The sequence below is a fragment of the Candoia aspera genome, chromosome 3, assembly GCF_035149785.1.
Source record: "Candoia aspera isolate rCanAsp1 chromosome 3, rCanAsp1.hap2, whole genome shotgun sequence".
Taxonomy (NCBI): Eukaryota; Metazoa; Chordata; class Lepidosauria; order Squamata; family Boidae; genus Candoia; species Candoia aspera.
Window position 1 is genome coordinate 161,993,622 of NC_086155.1, and position 22,582 is coordinate 162,016,203.

At 39.7% G+C, this 22,582-nt stretch overlaps 1 protein-coding gene across 2 annotated transcripts in view; it reads right to left on the minus strand.

The window, feature by feature from the left end:
• The window catches only part of ANKRD29 (ankyrin repeat domain 29), a 45,412-nt gene that overhangs the window by 18,540 nt on the left and 4,290 nt on the right, over positions 1-22,582 (minus strand). Inside the window, exons 2-6 of one of the 2 annotated variants that reach the window (XM_063299191.1) lie at positions 22,395-22,505; positions 20,185-20,283; positions 16,956-17,054; positions 11,056-11,154; positions 9,267-9,365 (exon numbers count right to left, since the gene is read on the minus strand). In XM_063299191.1, coding sequence (XP_063155261.1) covers positions 9,267-9,365; positions 11,056-11,154; positions 16,956-17,054; positions 20,185-20,283; positions 22,395-22,505 — 507 coding nt within the window. The remainder of the gene's footprint in view (positions 1-9,266; positions 9,366-11,055; positions 11,155-16,955; positions 17,055-20,184; positions 20,284-22,394; positions 22,506-22,582) is intronic. The other variant, XM_063299192.1, reaches the window with a different exon arrangement.

Genomic DNA, 22,582 nt, shown 5'->3' on the forward strand with positions numbered 1-22,582 from the left:
GCCACGCCCTAGCTTGGCACATTTAGAAGGCTTGCCCGATCAATACCAAGACTTTGCAGACGTATTTGGGGAAATGGAAGCAGATCAGCTACCCCCACACAAGAAAACTGACTGTGCAATAGAGTTGGTTCCCAATGCTCAATTGCCCAAGCCAAAAATTTATCCAATGACTCAGAAGGAGCTTGAGGCATTACGGGACTTTATTGACAAAAATCTGTCAAGGGGGTTTATTGAACCTGCAAATTCCCCAGTTGGGGCCCCTGTGCTATTCTGGGAAAAGAAAGATGGCACGCTTTGACTCTGTATGGACTATCGAGGGTTAAATTCCATCTCAATTCTCAACAAGTACCCTCTTCCACTCATGAAGGACATGTTAGCTCATTTGTCTAAGGGCAAGATTTTCTCCAAGCTCGATCTTCGCGAAGCCTATTTCCGCATCCGCATACGAGCTGGGGATGAGTGGAAAACTGCTTTTAATTGCCTACTGGGTTCATTTCAGTACAAAATCCTCCCTTTTGTGTTGGCAGAGGCGCCCGGAGTCTTCATGTAATTGATTAATGAAGTATTACATGATCATTTGTTTAAAGGGGTCCTGGTTTATTTAGATGATGTTCTCATTTACACTGAGACCAAGGAGGAACATGAACGCCTCCTCAAACAGGTGTTACGCAAGCTTAGAAATGCCAAACTCTATGCCAAACTTTCCAAATGTGAATTCCACAAAACCCAACTTGACTATCTGGGCTATTGGGTGTCTGACAAGGACATTGAAATGGACCCTGCAAAAATTCAGGCGATTTTAAGCTGGGAACGTCCTGCACCCGGAGGCAATTGCAAAGTTTCTTCGGGTTCAGTAATTACTATCGCCAATTTATCTAGGGGTTTGCTGAGATTGCCTTGCCCCTCACTGATTTACTCCGTACCAAGGGCTTGGGGGAGACACGCAAGGTAAAACATCCTGGAACAGTGCTGAATTGGATGCCTGAATGCCAGGCAGCATTTGAAAAACTGAAATCCCTTTTCACTGCTGAGCCTATTCTACAGCACCCCGATCCTGACCGCCCCTTTGTGGTCCAAGTTGATGCTTCTGACTCCTCAGTTGGGGCTATTTTGTTACAGAGAGATTCTAAAAATCACTTAAAACCCTGTGCTTATCTGTCCAGGAAATTTTCTGAAACCGAATGCCAGTGGCATGTTTGGGAAAAGGAGGCGTTTGCTGTAAAAGCCGCTTTGGAAGCATGGCGTCACCTCCCTGAAAGCGCTAAATGCCCTTTCGAGGTTTGGACCAATCATAGGAATTTGGAAGCCCTCCGCACCCCCCAGTGTCTCAGTCCTAAACAAATTAACTGGGCTCTGTTTTTCAGTTGTTTCAACTTCCAGTTAAAATTTATCCCAGGAAAGAAAAACTTTCTGGCTGATGCTTTGTTGCGTTTACCTCAGGATTTTGACCAGGGGGCAGATGTGGTTGGGACTGTTCTCACTGAACCACAACTGGGTTTGGTTGCTGTCACTCGGAGCCAGACCCGAGCGCAGGGAACCCCGCCCCCAGCCCAGTCTGGGAAGCGGAAAGTTCAAGTTCCTTGTCAGTTACAGAAGGACTTTCTCCAGGCGCTGAAATCTGAGACTTGGTTGCTAGCTAATAAAGACTCTGTTTCATTTGAAAACGGTCTGGCGTGGGTGGAACATCGCCTTTATGTGCCTGAAACTTTAAGAGCTGAGATTTTACAGCATTCCCATGATAAACTTGCTGGACACTTTGGTTTTGTCAAAACATTGCATTTGGTTCGTTGTCAATTCTGGTGGCCTACCTTGAGATGTGATGTAAAAGACTATGTTGCTTCCTGTCCTGTTTGTGCCATGTCAAAGCGTAAGGGGGGGAAACCACAGGGGCTTCTACAGCCAGTGGCCAGCCCATCCCATCCCTGGGATGAGATTTCTATGGATTTTATTGTGGATCTTCCTCCCAGTCAGAAGAAAACTGTCATTTGGGTTGTAAAATATTTTTTTTCCAAACAAGCACATTTCATTCCATGTGCATCCATCCCATCAACCCCGCAATTGGCGCGCCTATTTCTCATCCACATCTACCGCCTCCATGGTAGCCCCTCCCATTTGGTCAGTGACCGCGGGACACAGTTTACTTTCCAGTTTTGGAAATCATTTTTAAAATTGATTGGCACCAAACAAGCGCTGTCCATGTCTTCCCATCCTGAGTTCTACTGAGATTTTAAACTCCACTCTTGAACAGTTTCTTAGAGCATACATTAACTACCATCAGGACGATTGCGTGGAGTTACTACCTTTTGCTGAAGTGGCTTACAACAATGCTGTCCATCAAAGTACCGGGCAAACCCCTTTTTGTGTGGTTTCTGGTCACAACTTTGTTCCCATCCCTGAACTGCCACAACCCCCTTCCCAAACATGTTCTGCATTGGACTGGGCTGTTAAGCTGTCTGATTCCTGGCCGGTGATTCAACAAGCTTTGGCTGATGCCCAGGCTGCTTACAAGTTTCAAGCCAATAAGCATCGTTCCTTGCAACACGACTTCAAGATTGGGGATCAGGTGTATCTATCTACCAAATTTATCAAGTCACCACAATCCTCTAAAAGACTTGCTCCCAAGTTCATTGGTCCTTTCCCTATTGTTGGTCTTCTCAATCCAGTTACTGTTAAATTGGACCTGCCTCACAATTTGAAACGCTTGCACCGTTTTCCATTGCAGCTTGCTCAAGCCTGTCCACCACTCCTCCCGCTGGCATCCTCAACCTCCTCGTCCTGCTCTGATCATGATTGACAGCCAACAGCACTTTGAGGTCAAGGACGTCGTTGATTCTTGCAAGCTTCAAGGCACCCTCCAGTATCTGGTCCGATGGAAACACTTTCCTCATCCTGAATGGGTGTCTGCCCGCCATGTTAATACTCCTGATTTAGTTCGCTGTTTCCACCTTGCTTACCCTTTGAAGCCTGCTGCTTAGTCTTTTCTTTCTTTTGGGGGGGCAGTATGTCATGTTCACTGTTTCAATTTACAGTATACATTGTAACGTTTCACATGCCATGGTGCTGACACGCGTTTCTGTTTGGGAGGGAGCTGCTGTGAAACCTTGTACCAAGCTCTGTATCTGTGTTCATTACAATGGAATGTGTTTGGGTTATGTTCTCTGTTCAAGGACTTTTCCCGCAGACCATCAGAAACCGTTAGGAGCACCTGGGATTGTGAACTTGGGAAGATTCTATGGGGGGGGGAGGGATTTCATTTGCACTGAGGGTTTTTAGTTTGCATTTGGTGCGCTTTTATCATTCTCAGCTTTCTCTGTGATCCTGCATACTATTCTTTAATAAATCAGATATCTTTGAATTCCTGCTCATGAGTCTGATAGTGTTTTAGAATAGGCAACCATTACAGAATCTCTTTCAAAACAATTATATCCACATTGTCAATATTTAATCTTGATTCAAAGTGAGTTTGCAAAACCTGGTCTCTTATTTTCCTTCTAGCAAAATAAACCAAAACATCTCTTGGTTTATTATTTACAGCTGCATATCTTGAGTTGATATGAAAAACTTTATCTAATTCATCCTCCATTCTATCTTCTTCCCAATCCAATAATTTTGCCAAAGCCTGTAGGATTTTTTCAACAATATTCTCCCCTTTCACCTCAGGAGCTCCTCTCAGTCTCAGACAAAAATCCATGTCTCTAAGTTCTAACAGAGCCATTTTATCAAGCTCTTTTTCTGTCTCTTGCTCAGTATTATCCATCTTAGTTTCTAACACCTCCACTCGATCTGTTACTTGTTTCACCTCTCCAGCAGTTTTTTCCATCTGCTGTTCAATCTTTTTCTCAAAGTCAGAATATTTACTTTCCATCGTTTTCTCAAAGTCTCCATATTTAATTTTCATCTTTTTCTCAAAGTCAGAATATCTATTTTCCATTTTCTTCTCAAAGGCATCAAAAGATTGTTTAAAGGTATTAGTAATTTCTTCAGTCATATTTCTCATCATCTCCATATCATCAGAACCATGATGAGCTGGTCTCTTAGAAGCCATGATTGGTTCCCTCTAGTGATTAAAATTAGCCAATACAGCCAAATCTGGACTTTGGGGACAATTTTATACAAGGAATTAAATCAATTTATGTGCCTCAAAAAGCATGTATTATTGTAAATGGTGATTTAACTGAATCTTGTCATATACAGAAAGAAACAAGACAAGGATGTCCTTTGTCACCTTTACTTTTTATCCTAGTTTTGGAAGTCCTGAACAGAGACATTAGACAAGACGATCAGATAAAGGGTTTGAAGATAAAGAAGGAGGTCTTCAAACTGAGGGCCTTTGCTGATGATTTAGTTTTAATATTACAAGACCCTTTGAATGCTGTTGATCAAGAATATGACTACATACAATCAAGAAATGTGATGGGTAAGACTGGTTTTAAAATTGAAAAAACGGTCAGATATTTGGGGGTGACAGTATCAAACACAAATTCTATGTTGTTTCAGAATAACTATGTTAAATTGTGGAGTCATGTTAAGAAAGACTTGTTAAGGTGGGGAAAATTACAACTGTCAATGATGGGTTGGATATCTGTGATTAAGATGAAGGTTTTGCCTAGAATGTTGTTTTTGTTTCAGACAATACCTATTTTGACAACAGATTTACCGTTTAAACAATGGCAGAAAGATATCTCTAAGTTCATTTGGCAAGGGAAGAAAACAAGAATCAAGTATAAATTGTTACAAGATGCCAAAGAACGAGGAGGTCTAGGTTTGCTTGATTTGAAATTGTATTTTGTTGCCTGTTGTTTGCCGTGGATTAAGGATTGGGTGGCTTTGAAGGACAAGAAATTATTGGAACTAGAAGGACATGAACTCCAATTTGGGTGGCATGCCTACTTGTGGTATGATAAAGCTAAAGTTAATAAAGATTTTAAAAATCATTTTGTTAGACGTGCCATACTGAGGGTTTGGAATAAATATAAACCAATATTGTCTCCTAATGTACCTATGCGAGCCAGTTTGGTCTAGTGGTTAAGGCAACAGGCTAGAAACCAGGAGACGGTGAGTTCTAGTCCCGCCTTAGGCATGAAAGCCAGCTGGGTGATCTTGGGCCAGTCACTCTCCCTCAGCGCAACTTACCTCACAGGGTTGTTGTGGGGAAAATAGGAGGAAGAGCAAGTATAAGGTATGTTTGCTGCTTTGAGTTTTATAAAAATTATAAAGGCAGGATAGAAAATAAAATAAAAAAATAATAATAATAAATGTCGTTGTCCCCTCAAGAAGTTTTTTTAAGAAGAGAGATGACAGGCAAACCAAGCTGGTTGAGATATGAAGATTTGCTGAATTCTGAAGAAGGTATACCTAAACTGAAAACAAGGGAACAACTAGAATTGGAAAGTCATATTTGTCACTAGTTTAATTCGCACAACTGTCAGAATGGTTTAATTTGGATAAGAAGGTATATACTTTTGTTAATGAAAAAACACAATTTGGAATGGAACTTTGTACAAATGATAAGCATCTTATTAAGAAAATGTATAAAATGTTATTACAATTGAATTTAGAAGATGAATATGTTAAAGACTGTATGATTAAATGGGCTAAGAATTTTGGGTATAATATTATGCTTGAACAATGGGAGAATATGTGGAAGAAAGGTATGACATTTACTTTGAATTATAATTTGAAAGATAATTTTTATAAAATGATGTACCGTTGGTATTTAACTCCTGATAAGCTGTCCAAAATGTATAATGGGGTATCAAATGTTTGTTGGAAATGTTTACAGGATGAAGGAACTTTCTATCATTTATGGTGGACTTGTGGAAAAGCTAAGAAATTCTGGAATCAAATATGTATTATTATTCAAAGATCCTTAAAGTGGACTTACAATTGAAACCGGAGCTGTTTCTCTTGGGTGTGATGGAACAACAATTTGAGAAGCGGCATGGAACTTTGTTCTTATATATAACAGCAGCAAGATTCTTATATGCTCAAAGATGGAAGGATACACAAACTCCCTCAATGGAGGACTGGATGATTACGTTAATGGAACTGGAGCAAATGGCTAACCTAACAACATTGGTAAGAGAAAATATTGCAACTGGATTTGTTTCTATTTGGAAGCCACTTTTGGACTATTTGCTTGTAACGGAAAAAAATGAAGTTCTGATTTTGGGTTTTGATGATTAAATGGTTTGATTTTAGAGAAATAATGTTACTAAATGTTTAATTAATAGCAAGAAATTAACTTTTAAGTGCTTTTATATCTGTGTTACAGAAGGTCAGAAATCACCTGTCTTTTATGTTTTTCTGTCTATTCTTGCACTGCTTTAGTTTTTCTTGTTTCTTTTTTAGACTTGTATTCTATCTGTTCTATATTCTGTATTTTGTGTTTTAATTATATTCTGAACATTTAACCAAGCTTTATGAAAAAATGGATGTTATTCTTTAATGTTTTAAAGGTGTCTCTGAAAACTAAAAGCCAAAGAAAAATATCAGCCTGAGCTTCATCATCCTGAGGGTTTTTTTTGGGGGGGTAGGTAGGCAGAACCCTAGCTGTGCCTTCTCCTATGTCTTCTTCTATGTTTTCCCCTCCTCTTCTCTAACACAGCTACACAGAGTCCCCTTTTCAGGAGAGATGGGCAGTGATAGAAATTTGAAAAATAAATAAATAAAAATAAATAGAGGATATTGGAAGCTTACACATCCATTTTAGTTTAATTGCAGCTTGTTTTGTTTTCAGAACCCAAGATTTATTTTATGAATTTAATATTGTTTGGATTACCTCTTTGCTCAATCAGTCTTTAAAGATATGTACAAAAGAAGTAATTTAAAAAATAGAATATACAGAAAAACAAGACAATCTGGAAAAGCCACAATGTAATAAAACAAAGGATCAGTAAAACAACAATACAGTATTAACATTGACTATTAAAAACTCAGTGGGATAATATTATCTTCACTGACCATCAAAAGGACAATAAACTAGAAGCTACTAGTCTAATCTTCTAAAGGAGGAGAAATAAATTCCACAATGGGAATGGTACTACAAAAAGGCCTCAGTCTTGGGTATCCAACAAGTATCTTACATGCAACGTGGTAGTCTTTCAGATACTTGGCTCCAAACCATTTAGACTTGCATAGGCCTAATTTGAGTTATCTTAGAAGCAAACTGGAGAGTAGAGCAGCTTGCCAAACAACAAACTGGCTGACCCATTTTGCATTAACTACTGTATTTGGACACTCTTCAAGAATAGCACCATGTGGCTTACAATATGTAATTAAACACGAGGTGATCAAAGCATGGAATGAGGTGGACAGCTGCACTTCCTCTGATAAAGCTGAGACCCCATCCAAAGCTGGGCAAAGACCCTCTTGGAAGTTTTGTCAATCAGCTTCTCAATCAGAAGCTGTGCTGAATCCAAGAGTGCAGGGTTATCAAACAGTCCTTTAGAAGAAGTACAACCCAGTACAGAACAGGTTGATGAAGAAAGCGAGTTTTATATCAAGCTGACTTGTTTCAAAGATACAAGTTATTAAAGATTAACTAAGAGTATGTGAAATGAATAGAAATATAAGGTTAATCATTACAGGAATTAACTCTGTTTTATATGGTGTCTACTGATGACAAGGGCTCAGTCCTTGTCAGTTTTATAAGTTTCCACACATAAAAGGAACTGGAAACCTCCAAGTCAGTTATGATGAGTCTCAAGTTGGCAGGTAACAGTAGGCCTACATCTAAGGAGCCAATTTCCAATTACTTTTGGAATATATTATTTTGAGGTTTACTTCTCAAGAAATTTATGTCCAGCAGGAAAGAAATATATGTGGTTAGAGGCACCTCAAACTTGTTTGCAAAATATATAAGGAATCTGGATGCACAGAGAAGTAAACAAAGAAAATAATACCCAAATCATAATAGGAACATAAGTAAATACAACCTTGATACAAGCAAGGTTTTTACACACCTACCTTATGGCATATACAGATGGTCCTCATTTAACGACCACTCATTCAGCTGACCATTTGAATTTACGATGGTGCTGAACAAATGGTAGTTATAACTGGATCTCGTACATATGGCCATTGCAGTGTCCTGTGGTCACATGAACACAATTTGCAGCCTTCCCTGCCAGCTTCCCACATGCAAAGTCAATGGGGAAGCCGGCAGGAAGTCAGAAGTTGTGGTCATGTGAAGTCCTCACTTAATGACCAGTGTGGTCCTTGTTTAATGACAGCAACTGGACTGTTGCTAAGCAGCATGTTCATGTGGTTTTACGACTTACAACCATGTCACTTAATGACAGAGTTTCTGGTCTCAATTAGCATAGTTAAACAAGGACTATTTGTGATAGTTTCATATGTTTGGAAAGGAAGAGTTTAAGACTAGAAGGTGGGATTAGGTCGCACGAATTCATTATTATTTATTTATACTGGGATATGTCCTGAAATTACCTCCTGCTTTGCTTATGCCATATCATATTTGATATTTATCAGGAGTGTAATCAAAGCTGTGTAGTTGAGCAGTTACATAATATAATTATTGTTATTATATAGTTTAATCAATAGATGGCACTATACTGTATTATATCTAGGTAGATATAGATATATCTAAAATTTCCTGCATTCTGTTCTTGATGGAATGAAACAGTAACATTATTTAGCTTCTTTGAATTGGTCTGCATTCTCTAACCTTCCAGTGACACAGATCTTCACTGCTTGGGAGAAATGGATTCTCAGAAATAAAAGACTGATATTTCAAAGAACATCTTAGTAACATTGTGTTAGCTCTGTGAGGTGGTCTAGACAAGAAGCACAACCAGGAGTACTAGCTCTATTTTTATTGTAAGCTTTCTTTAACAGAATCTTGCAAGACAAAGTATTTCTCCACTCCTTTCCTTTTATTCTCTGAAAAACTAGGGAGGGCCCCTTCTGAAACATTTCCCACAACTTCCCTCCTTCTGTGGGCTGAGATACCTTTTACACGCCAGTTGTCCAGTCTGCAGCTGTCCTTCCTGTCTCCCAAGGTCATTCCCACATACCATTACCCATTGGCAAAGATCAGAAGAAAATAAACTACAACTTTGGCAATCTGCAGAAAGCCTACAATCAGGGAAATCCAAGTTTTATCAAATATTAACTTCCATGTAAAAGTCAGAACAACTATTGGAATCTGCTGAATATTAAGATGTGGCTGATTAATTTAGCATATGATAGATGAAGGGACAGTAACAAAACAAAATCTATATCTGAACAATGCTGAATATTACCTGCCTTGGCTGGTTGACCTTTGCTCCTGAAGATAGTAATAACCGAATTAAATCCAGATAGCCTCCTTGAGCAGCCAGGAAAAGTGTAGTAGCTCCATCCTTAATTTGAAATACACATATAATCAATTAGCTTTTTAGCTATTAAAAATGTCCATAATAGAACCATTAAATGCTTCCTTTCTTCCATTAATCCTCAACCACAGAAAAATGCTGCTTGTACTTAAAAATCTTTTCCACATCTATTAAACAGCTTCTGCCACTTCACATACCACTTTTCGCAAAACTGATAAAAGTAAAATACAAAGATGCTATTTAAATAGTCTGCTTCTGGCTTGAGATGTAATCAATGTAAAGATTAGACTATAAATCTAGCTGCTTTGTGAATAATTGTTCCAGCAGTGTGTATTTGATGTCTGCCTGTAGCAGAATTTTTCCAATCAGAAACCTTTTATCAGCTCAGCTGAATAACAAATGCAACAGATGATAACCAGGTTCTTGTTTTTAGGTAGCTTCTGTTTATTTCTTGCTTGGAAGTGCATTAAACCATTTAAAGACTATCAAACACAACTTGATTAAGGATCTGCACTAATTTTCATCAGCTTCTTTATTGAAAGTTTCAAAACAATCTAATTAAAAAAGAGTTTGTGCTGAAACTTTGCTTATTTGCATATTAATGTTATCTTGCTTTCGTAACTTTTTAAAGGATTTAACAAACTATATATTAATGTCATTAATTCATTTTTATTCATAGTTTTATTCATCGCCTTGTTAGTTGATTTTGAAATAACTGATTTTTAAACGTTTTACTAGATACATATAAATCAAGTATTTAATATGACTTATTCTTCCTGAAAATGGAAAGAGAATAACTGGAGAAGGATATTTTTACCCAGTTTCAAAGAAAAGGTAAAAAGCAGAGGAAACAGGAATGAGATCAGCACTATAGTAGAGAGATATGCAAAAGCCTAGATTCTTGTTTGCTAAGTAAAGAGAAGTTATTTTTTAACTTAGGAAATATTAAAAGAATCTAATTGCTAATCTCATGAAGAACAAGCTAAAGCTGAATCACCTCATTCTGCAAACATGTGGAAAAGGTTGTGAGTATAAAGGTGGTATTCCAGTCATCTACAAATATTTGAAAGACTGTCACATAGATAATGGAACCAATTTACCCTTTGCAGTCCCAAAAAGCAGGACCTAAATAACTTTAAATTTCAAGAAAGGGATTTTCAATGAAAGATTTAAGAACTTCTGTACAGGCTGATTGATACTGGAACAGACTGATGCAGAAAGTGAAACAACTATTTTCATTGGCCTTCTCCTAATGTACTGTATAAAGTTGGGATATGCAGTCTAAATTTCCTGCCTCACATTGTATTTGCTTATTCCAATCTGTAAAATATTTTGCAATGTAAAATTTAAACAACTATAAGTGTTGTTATGAACCATTTTCTCCAACCAATATAATTTTGTACGAACATCTCTAACTTAAACTATTTGTACAACGACTATCTGAATGCATGCTGTTGGGTGCAAGCATTCTGAGCTAAGAACAGTGGACACTAGTGAACCTCTACCAGCCATCTTTGCCAGTCTGCACTGGTGGAATGCGTTATTTCAGTTAACAGGAAATCTGTGAGGGATTTGCTTGCACCCCTTACAGAAGGTGTTCATTCTAAGATTTCATTTTTCTTGTGAAAAGAAAAAAAAAATGGAATCCCAGAAACACTTTTACCACTGGTGGAAAAGAAGGGTTGAAATAATGAATATACATTTCAAGGAAACTCACATAAAGCTGATCATGTATGTTGGCCCCATGCTTTAGTAAGGTTTCCACCACTCTCATGTGCCCATATTGACAAGCAGCTAACAAAGCTGTACCACCATCCTGAAAAGAATACAAACGGATACAAAATAAAGTTTCAGGGAATAGCCACTGCTAAACATTTCTTAGCATTTAACTCACAGTGAGTAGAAAAACTCAAATTACGTGGCTATAACTTGCTCCCCTGAAAATACATACCTCAGTTCCTATTCACTTAAAAAAACACATTTTTGAATCTTAATTGAAAGCAGACCTCTCTTGAGAACTTATCCTCATATTATTCCTACTTAAGAACAGCTACTACTTCACATTTACTACAATATTGTCCCAATATATATTTATATTCAGTGGCCTCTTTTAAAAGGGGAAGATTTGGCTGTGCCCTCTCCTTCCTCCCTCCCTCTAGCAGTAACTTGGCTTTCAGCATTAAGAAGTGTCATTTAAGGCCAAACTATAAGTAACAATGGAAGATCTTGCTCTTTAAATAAGGCCTAATATGGAACTGTGGCAAGATACATTTTACAAAGCAAAAGCAGGGCTTCAGCCATTTTCCCAAACCCCACCTGCTGCAACCTTTCCTGTGTTTTCTTTTCTCAAGTGTTCTCACACACACACACACACCTTTAGCCTACTTTAGCAAGGCTTACTTCCAATTTGGAACCTAAGGAAACATTGACCTGGGTGACAGACTACAGAAAGAAAAGCTATGGGGAAGGTTCATTGTTCCACACCTGCAGCTTCTTAACATGCCCTACAATTTGTGTGTTTCAAGCAGAATTGCATTTTAAGATACAAATCACTCCCCGTCATGCTTTGTTCCTTATTTCATACCATGGCTATTACAGAACACTGCTGGTCCTCATAAAATAGCGCTCAATTCTATAAAATGACAACCTAGTTTCCATAGTGCATTAAAGTGGGCAATCTGGTAAGCTTACACCTGTTTCCCTATTTCCCTTTTCCTTTTTCAGAACTGTCCCTGGATGTATACCCTGCCCTGATTTTATACTAAATGGAACATGATGGGATATACAGTACAAACAAGATTCTGCCCTGGTCATTTAAAAATCTTCCAGGAGTTTATTTTGAGATGAGCCCTAACAGGAAGTAATTTCCATTTTTCACTTCTATCATGTATGCATGCTATGAAGTGTTCCATACTTACGTCATCATGACAACTGGTAACCTCTTCATACTTACCTTTCCAAACTCTTATATGTTTATATATCTGCAAAATAATCCTAGCTATCCCAAAAGTGGGTAAGATTCAGTTTTTTGTTCCAATCCATACTGCTGATTACCTGAAGTATGTCATTGGTCTAAAAGTGTTGTTCTCAGGATTTTTAGGTTCATCCAGATAGCTAGTTTAAGGTGCCATTGTCTAGTCCATGAGTTGGCATAAAGTACAATAGCACAAATTGGCTGTGTCTAAACAGTTGGGCTGTAGTCCTCTTCAAGAACCATGAGTGGTGCTATTCTAACAGTTTATTGTGGGGTAATTTAAGATGCAGTGACTTGTGGATTTCCCTGTGAATTGGGAAAATGTCCACCAACTGCTCTCTCTAACAGAGGGTAGGACTCAACAAGTTCCGATAGATGGGTAGTGGTGGATTTACCCTTTGTCAAAATCTGATTTGTGGGAGTAGGCAGGTTCCCAATAAAGCTCCTACTCCACACCACTTCTCCATATTCTGTAGAGGCAATCTGGGAGACAAGAACATGTACTGTCACCTCCTGGATACTTCACATGACCTACTTGTGCTCCATTCAGGGGAAGTGAGACTGGCTGAAGCTGCCTTATTTCAGCCAGCAATAGCTGTACACAGTGTGTTGGCAGGCCAAGGGGAAGAGCTGCTGGCTGAGCCGGGAGTCCTGCTTCAACCGGCATTACTTTACAACTGCGAGGGGTCCAAAAGACCTCCTGCATGTTGTGTCAGCGCCGGTGTAGTGGTAATGCTGTCTGAAGTTTGTGCTTTGTCCTGAAAGAGTCAGAGTCACCACTGCAGCAACCTGCTGCCGTGAGTGCTGACATGCCACAAAGTGAAAATCACCCACACACCATGTCAGCAGGTAGGAGTGCAATGCTAGCTGAAGCATGAGTTTCTTACCTTGGCATGTAAGCAAAACTGGCTGAACAAGAAGGAATTCCCCTGCCTGGTGTATTGGTACCCATACTAGCAGGCTGAACTATCATGCTATGGTCAGCAGAGCAGGTGTCCCTGCACCAGCTAAGAGTAGCCAATAAGGGTTGGGCAGACCCCACCTATTACACTGTTGAGTCAGTCACAGCTGCAGCACAATACCACATGCAAATTACAGAACTTCTGCTGGGAGAAGGTGGAAAACACCAGTTCAACTTCAGTTCAGAAAAACCAGAATTCGGCTGGCTTCAACTCTGGGCTGCAGATGAGAGGAGTGCTTCAAGAACAGCTAACCAGCCATCCTCAACCTGAATTTAGGGGTCCACAGAGATATGCCTTATGCCTATTAATTAAGGAAATATATACTATATACAATACCATATATTTCCTTAATAGCAGGCCTACATTGTTGTGTAGAAAGACACTGTTGTTTTAGGAGAACAATACAAAATTCAATTTTTCTATAATAGATACATATGACCATCTAATTGGTAGCAGAGCAGCTATGCAAAAATTTAATAGGTAGATGGTATATAGATCAACAGTTTTTAGAAAGTCTACCATTGTTGCTATGCACACTTTCCCCCATTCTGTCATATAAAATGCATGCAACAAGCAGTCCTTCATGTGGGAGGTGCTTCAGACAGCTAATAAATGTATTTACTCTAATTATGGCTGGGATGGGGTTCCACATTTCGTATGAAATTTGGAACGAAGTTGGCCACATCTGTAGCGTATTAGAAACTGAAGCAACATTGCTGCTGCTGGCAAACATGCTGGAAACTCTGAGAAATTAAATCAGTCCTAGAGCAACTGCACACAAAGATCTCAGAATGAAGAGATTTGCACAATCACGGAACTATTACCAAGAATTGGCTATGCTGCGAAGAAAAAGCACATGAGGCCCTTTCAACCAGAAAGTAAATGCATAAATTGTACAACACGTGCTGCGCATTTTGAGCTGATTAGTCCATACTAGTCAGGAATTCCTCCAAGACATTTTGTCCACAAACAACTCATAAGCTGAACAGCAGTGTATTATTACTGAAACCTCCTTCTGATAGTAACAATTTTTATGTTGCATTAAGCCCACCAAACGAGCTGTGCAATCTTAATCCCTCTATATTTTGAACTGCTAGGTAAACATATACGAGGAGTTCTAACTTGAATTCAACCAACTTTCTATTTAAATGCAGCCCTAGAAAACAGGCAGTGAATCAGTGGGCTACTTCCTGTAAAATGCAGTTTCCACATTACTGGAACAGGATGTCAGAAACAACAGTGCAATTAATGCAAGCCGGGGTATACAATCTGTAGTTCCAAGACTGTCTCCCTAAAGCTTTTGGATTAGGATGCAGCGGTCCTTCAAAAAGGTGCCACCAAACTAGTAATAGAAGTGGAAAATGAAATACGTGCAGAGTAATCATATTAACTGCAAGTAACTTGATTAAAATTATTTAAAATCATTTTCTTTCTTTCTTTTCCTACCACTGTCCAGTTTTTTGTCTTGTGCCTTTTCAAACAAAACATCTGACTCCCAAAACCACATAACTGAAGGAGGAAGCCAAACCTGGTGCAATCAGATCTGCTTCCTGACACCATGGGACCAAAGACAATGATTATCTTACTTGAATGATGGATCTGCAATCCTGATTGGGAGCCTAGCTACTTAGTGTAGATTGTGGCGCAAGATTCAAAGGTTCTACTATTAACAGGCTATGGCTGTTTTTCCCCCCATTGGTGAATTTACTTTTTGAATATACTGTATGCTATTTTTCTGCTTATCTAAGATTTCTTGAGAATTTTTATGATTTTTTCCTACTTCATTTAGCATTTTATGGATTAGTTTTATTATACAAGCATTTCTTATTGTTATAGGTTGCTTTCAAGTTTCTTTTATTTCTTTTTCAAGCCAGATATAAGCAACTGGTTTTATTTTGTTGTCCTGTTTTAAATTGTTTGTTCTGTGGCATAAATTCAGGTCTTTGTACCACAGCTTCCTCTTACATGGTGAGGTTCCACAGGACCTCATGCTGCTACTTTCCCATCTCACATAAAAGAGCTGTACCTTACATACAATGAGAATCTGGGAGGGTCAGATTCATTTTCAAGTTCCATATTGCTGCAGGTTCAGTGTATATCTCAGGCAGCCACAACCTCAGCCTTAAATACACACCTATATAAAAATAAAATAAACAGTGACCTACCTGATAAGAACTTTGTGAGAGAAATCACTATTAAGAGTATAAAACATTTCAGAATTTATAAGGGCATATAGTACGGCTGTGCACATTTTGAAATGATTAGGAAGAAATGTTTTAGACCTCAGACAAATGCAGAATCTCCTTTTCTAGGCAAACCTGAGAAAAAGATGCAGCTATTTTAAGGAATGGCTTCTATCTGCTGTTTGCTCCCTGGAACGACCCCCCGATTATGCACCCACTACTTCAGGGGGAGCAGTACCCTGTCAAGAGTAACTATCAGGATCAATGTTAAAGGGAGTCCCCAATATTCACTGGCATGATTTCTGAAAGCATCCACACTTTTTTTCCTGGTAGGGTTGCTTTAATAGTAACGAAGAGGTAGTGTGTTCACACAAGATCCCAAAAACTTTTTCACAGAATGCAGAGCTCTAACTGTAGTAACCACAACAGGAAATCCATTCTATAGTTTTGTGAATCAGTCTAGAACAGTGTTTCTCAACCTTGGCAACTTTAAGATGTGTGGATTTCAACTCCCAGAATTCCCCAGCCAGCCAGCATTCTGGGAATTGAAGTCCACACATCTTAAAGTTGCCAAGGTCGAGAATACTGATACAGTCCTGAATTGTACAAGCTGCACAGTATATTCAGCAAAACCATTGCTTCAGTGTGTATTGTGTATATTCATCTGCACTCTACAATCTCTTCCTGCATTTGCACAGTTATGGGCTCCTTTTCAGTAATGAGAAAGCAGTTCAACAGGTGATCTGCAGAAATCTACAATGGCAATGAAATCTGCAGATTTGGATGCCTCCTATTTAGAGCAAAAATAAGAAAATCTCAGCTGGGATACCTACATGCTGCAGCTTTCCCCAAACCGGTTTCTCCATATATGTGGGATTACAGCTGCCATCATTCCCAGCTATCATACTGTACCAACCTACAGCCAGGGCCGCAACTAGGGGGAGGCAAGCAGGGCATGTGCCCCGGGCGCTGTGCTGGAGGGTGCCAAAATGAGTGCTGGGGGGGCGCCAAAATGGGCACGGAATCCATGTTTGCCCCAGATGACACAGACCCTAGTTGCGAGCCTGCCTACAGCACCCTACAGGAACAATTCCTGTCCTGATAAATATGAAACACAGTATTGTTTTGTTTTGTAAATCTAGCCTAGATTCTAAATCTAAGGTCTCTGTAATTGTGACTTTCATACATTTCCAATCTGTCAATCAAGCAGATTTTTTAAAGTTTGCTTTCATGGTCAGCTTTGGCTTTGCCTTTCCAAATGAAATGACAAAAACAACAAGCAAGTTGAGTGACACTTATATAATGAAAACTGAGCAATAAAGAGCCAGACACAAATTAATGTCCTGCCAGAGAACTGTACAGGGAGAAGCAAAATTGTTCCATGGGCCTCTTGTCGGTTCTCAGTGCCAAGCCTCGGATCAGAAGAAAACAGCCGCCTTTCCTTCCTGCCTGGCTGTCTACGTTCACCAATATGTCAAAGCCAAGTATAACTTCTTACTTTGGTTTTGAATTCTGTGGAAGCTCCATATTCAAAGAGTAACTTCACTATATCATTGTGGCCTTGTTGTGCAGCAAAGAATAGGGCAGTGGCACCGGTCTAAAATGAGAATCAGAAATCCCATAGATTACCAAATATGAAGGGACATTTCATACAAAATATATGTAAGATGTTTTTGTTATTTAATGAGGATGCTGATGGAAGTGCTAAATGAAACCAAAAGTCTATAGCAACGACCATTTCTAAGACACGCCCACCAGATTATTCTTTTGAAGATTCCAGGATGTTTCTTTCATGTGTCAGAAAAGTGTGTAACCACACAAGTAATAATAATAATTTATTACATTTATATACCACTCAACTCCCAGCAACTCTGGGCAGTTAGGAACAGGAACAAGGTTAACTTTGCCCATTCCCCCAATCTCAGTTCTTGTCAATGACATATAGGTAAGGAAAGCCTTTTTTCATAAATTATTTACAACTTCACTGGTATGGCCTAGTAACCCCAACTTTATCCCCTTTCTCCATGTCACTGGGTTGTCTCATTCCCAGGCTATGATTTAAAGACTTTTATTATTTCTGGTCAACACTCATAATAAAGTTTTGATCTGATTTAAAAAAGACCCTTATATGGCTCTTTTCTATAGTGTAAAATCCTGAAGGTTGTTTTGATTGTTTTGACAGCTTTTTCTGTCCCCAAATCTTTTATCAACAAACCTTGTTTGTTTGTTTATTTATTCATCTAATTTATAAACTGCTCCAATCAGCCAGGACTCTGGAGAGTGAGCAACACAACTAGAAAACTTCATAATATAACGTCCCCAAAAATCTAAATTAAATACACAAGATGCACTAGGACAAACTAAGGGCTGAATGTCCACTATAACAATGCAGTTTTAACTGGTCTGCTAAATACAAGTAAGTAGGGGGTCATCCTCACTTCCAGGTGTAAGATGTTCCAAAGTGTAGGGACCACCACTGAATCCCACAGACCTCTCTGGGTGGGGAGAACTCTCAACAGGCCCTCTTTAGGTGTTTATACCAGTATGGCATTAAAAGAGTGACTAGCGCTTTGCACTGGACCTGGAAGCAATCCGGTAGCCAATGCAGCAACTTCAGGATATGCAGCAGTGTCATTCTACACTTATGAGGTTGTTCTCTCAGGAGCCTTTCCACCACATTTGGAACCAGCTGTGGTTTTTGAGTCATCTCCAAAAGCAACCCATGTACAGCACATTGCAGAAGTATCACTGTGAGGTTATCAGGGCATGAATCATTGTCCTCAGGGCATCCTGGTTGAGATAGGGGTGTAACTGGCACAGCAGCCAAAGCAGAGCAAAGACCCACTCACCATGATTTCTACTTCCTGTTTCAGCAGGAACCATGAGTCCAAAAAGACCCACATATCATGCACCAACTTCTTCCAGAGGAGCACTACCCCATCAAGAGTATCTACCAGGGCTATTGTTAAAGGAATGCCCCAATATTTCCTGGCAATGAACAGCTCAGTGTTGGCAGGGCTTAGTCTGAACTTGTTTTGTCTCATTAGATGCTGACTGCCTCCATGCACTGATTTAGGATTAATGCAATTCTAATCCTCCTTTGGGAGGGAGATGGGCAGCGATAAAGTTTGATTGATAAATAAATAAATAAATAAACAAACTATCTATGTAGCAAAGCTCACATTATCTGCTGTTAGATTTGCAGACGATGTTAGTTTGCAGATTTGTTCTACACGGTGTTCTGCTGATAATGGAAAAAGATCTTGAAGCTCATGGTAAGTTAAGGCCATTATCATGCTTAATTAAAAAAAGTCTGAACAAATTACATGTAAGCACAAAAAGATTTTACTACTGAAGATCACCTAAGTTCTCATTCCATTTTTGCCTGCCAAAAAGTTTTAGCCAGGCAGTGAGTTTCATTCACCAGTTACATCCACTTATTTCTCACAGTTTCTGCCTTGTGCTTTTTTTCTGTCAAATGGGTTAGGGTTATGGATGGTTGACAGTTACCTCTGTAAATTTATGTACCCATGCAGTAATCTTAATAAGGATATCGCACCAATCGACTATGTCTGTGGCAGGCAAAAACTTTTTGGACATGAGATTTAGTGACAGGCAAAAAGGAACAAGAGTTGTCACCTAATCATTGAGGTTGCCATTATTTCTTATCATTTGGCATCTGTGCCTTTAACAATCCTGGGACAGATGCTAGTTTAATGCATCCTACCCCCAGCACTGACATGCAATAATGAGGAAACTTCTACCTGTTGTGAGTTGGGCAGCCATATAAATCATCTAAATAGATAAGTAATTTCATGGAGGACAAAGGAGTACTGCTGAGAAAGAGGTGGCAATGAGATTAATAAATAACTTTCCTGTAATGTGTTAAAAGTACACAGATGTAGTGAAAACTCTGCCTCCAAACAAGATCCATTAACATATTGATTTCCTCATCGCTACGTCCTATAACCCCTTTGACACAAGGATTTAAAGATCATAGAAATATGAGGATTAAAAGAGGGTGACTAGAAGCACCATCCTTAGGAAAAGGTCAGTCTCTTGTTCAGTAGCAGGTAATCAGCCCTGACCATACTGTTCAGAATCCTGACAGCAAGGTCCTGAAATCTTGCTGACAAACATCCAACGAAATTCAGAATATCAAATCCACTGTGTTCTGTCAAAGATATTATGATTAGTAGTAAAACTACTACTCTTTTCAGGCCCTTTGCCAGCTAACCACACTAACCAGATTTGCCAATCTTCTGGACAGTAATTAGGTTGTATCCAATGAAGTCTCTCAGCTGACTAGATCTGTTGGCTGTTTGATTCTGGAAGATCTTCCATCAGCAGAATGGGGAGGAACAAATTTCCCCCTCTCCTGAAGATGCTGCTAGCATTCTGAAGCTGGGGGAGTGTGAAAAAGGGATTTGCAGGGGAAATTAATAGTTTTTTCTCCCATTCTATGAGTGGAAGACCTTGCTAGATCAAAGAATCTCTGATTACTGAGATCATGGGATACCATTTGTGAGACTACAGTAATAAAAGGTATACAAATGTAATATATTTTTTTAAACAATAAATATTCCTTAACATCTATAGCAGACATCTTTGAAATATGCCCACAAAATTCCCTGTAATATACTTTGGGGTGCTGAAACTTTAATTAAAGCAGTCCCCAGGGGTACTTCTTCTGCAACTCTTTTTTTAAATACAGAATTTTATCATACCTCTCTCTGAAGATTAATATCGGCTCCTTGCAGCACCAGTTCTCGCACACATTCTTTGTGGCCATAGTATGATGCTACCATAAGGGCTGTTGAACCAAGCTGGGCACAAAGTAATACAGTAAATACCTTAAATATGTAAACAAGTCATGAAAACTGGAACCTCCTTTTCATTTTTCTGCAGCTGCAGGCTCAAATGGAAGACAAAATACCTTTGAGCATGTCTCTATTTTTACTGTGTTGAAGTCTAGACCAATAGGCTTATAAACCATATGACAAGAACAAATTGTCCAATATAATTTATTTTTTCCTTTATTGCATATATGCTTCCCCATTTGTGATGTTCTTTGACCTGCCATTTTTCCTCCATCATTCAGTTATTTGCTTCCAGCAGAGTTGCTTAATCACTGCCCAGTTGTAAAGGGATGGGAGACAATTTAAAGGCAGCAGATTACAGTATTCTGATTGAGAAGTTAGTCCAGTACACAATTAGCTACAGGTAGTCCTCGACCTATGACTATTCAGTCAGCAACCGTTCCAAGTTACAATGGTGCTGAATGAATGATGGTTACAACCGTTCCTTGGAGTTCCGGCTGTCTCAGCACCCCCGCGGTCACATGGTTGTTATCTGGGTCCTCGGCAATCCATTTGCATTTATGAGCAGTTGCGCCCTGCAGTCACATGATATCATTTGCAACCTTCCCTGCCGGCTTCCCCAGAAAGTCAATGGGGAAACCGGCAGTGAATGTTGCAGGTCGCTGAGGTATTGTAAGTCTTCCCCACCTGCACACCTTCCCCCAGCCCCTCTGCACTCACACCACGCTGACCACTAGCACCCCCCACAAACCCTCCCCGACTGTGCTGCACCCCCGCGCACCCTTCCTGACCCGTGCAGCACCTCTCGTGCACCTTCCCTGACCTGACAATGCCTCTTGCCCAACCCCTCACATTCTCCCTGACACATGCCTCTTGCATACCCACCCTACCCCTCCCTAACCCATGCCTCTTGCACACCCTTGCACACTCCCGCACACCCTCCCCGACCCACATGGCAGCTCTTGTGCACTCCCTTGCACCCTCATGCACCCTTCCCGACCCACGTGGCACATCTCACAGACCCCCTCACAACCCCGCGCACCCTCCCCGACCCACATGGTGCCACCCTACCCCTATCACCCTTGCACCCCTCCCCCACACCCGTGCGCACCCCCTCACTCCCTCCCCTACCTGGCAGCAGCCACTTACCTGCCTGCGGGCCTGGGGCTTGCAACTTCCTGCCAGCTTCTCCATTGACTCTGGTTGTGGGAAGCCGGCAGGAAGTTGCCTCACCTAACGACCACAGGATTCAATGATGGCAACTGGGACTGCAGGGATTGCCACTGCTTAGTGATGCTGTTGTGCTTTACAACCGCATAACTTAGCGATGGAAATTCTGGTCTCAATTGCTGTCTTAAGTCGAGGACTACCTGTCCAAATGCCCCTTTGAATCCTGGATAGTTTTCAAACATAAAATATTTACATTCTTATGGGTGAAAATGCATTTACTGAACAGTTCCATAAAATTTGCAACTCGAAGTATCTACCATGGCATAAATCCAAAGTGAGACATGTAGAGAAACAAATAAAGTAGGACTTATGCTGAAGCAAGCAGGCATAATATTGCCACAGTTTGAATGAGAGATGCAGACATTTCTAATTTTCAGAACAAGAATATAATAATATAATATAACCAAGGCACACGGTATTATGAAGTATTAATTATAATACTCTATTTCAAAGAAACAAAATATTTTAAAATCTGACAGGAATTCTTCAAACTTTTCGAAGAAACAATGGAGAGAGAACATTTGAGTTAAAGCTGTAGCAGCCGTTAGCACTTTCTAATCCTGTCCTTGTACCAAGGTCCCCATTCAAACAGCACCCCTCCATTCTGGGATTGGCTATGGAAGAGAAAGCCTATGGGCACAAAATGTACCCCCTCCCCCCATTGTTAACAGCAAGTCAGTGATGTGGAAGAAAAGTGCTGTTCTCTTTTAGGAAGAGAAAAATATGGTTCCAGTCATGGAATTGCAGTTAAAATTGTTTGGCAATTCCTTTTAAACAGAAGTTAGAAACTAAAATGAATGCATTCCTCAGTTTCTATGTCTTCCCTATCACAGTGTATTATGAAAACTGATGCATATCGTATGTTTTTCCATGGAGGAAACCCTTACACTATCTTTGCAGTCCACGTCGACACGCCCACTATTGAACAACAGCTGAAGCAGTGCCAAGTTTCCTTTCCTTGCAGCCCAGAATGCAGCATTTGCAAGTGGTGTCTCCTTCTGTTAATAAATCCAAATGTAACAAAAATCATTAAAATCTGTTTCACGATATTACATACAAGCACATGGGTATCTTG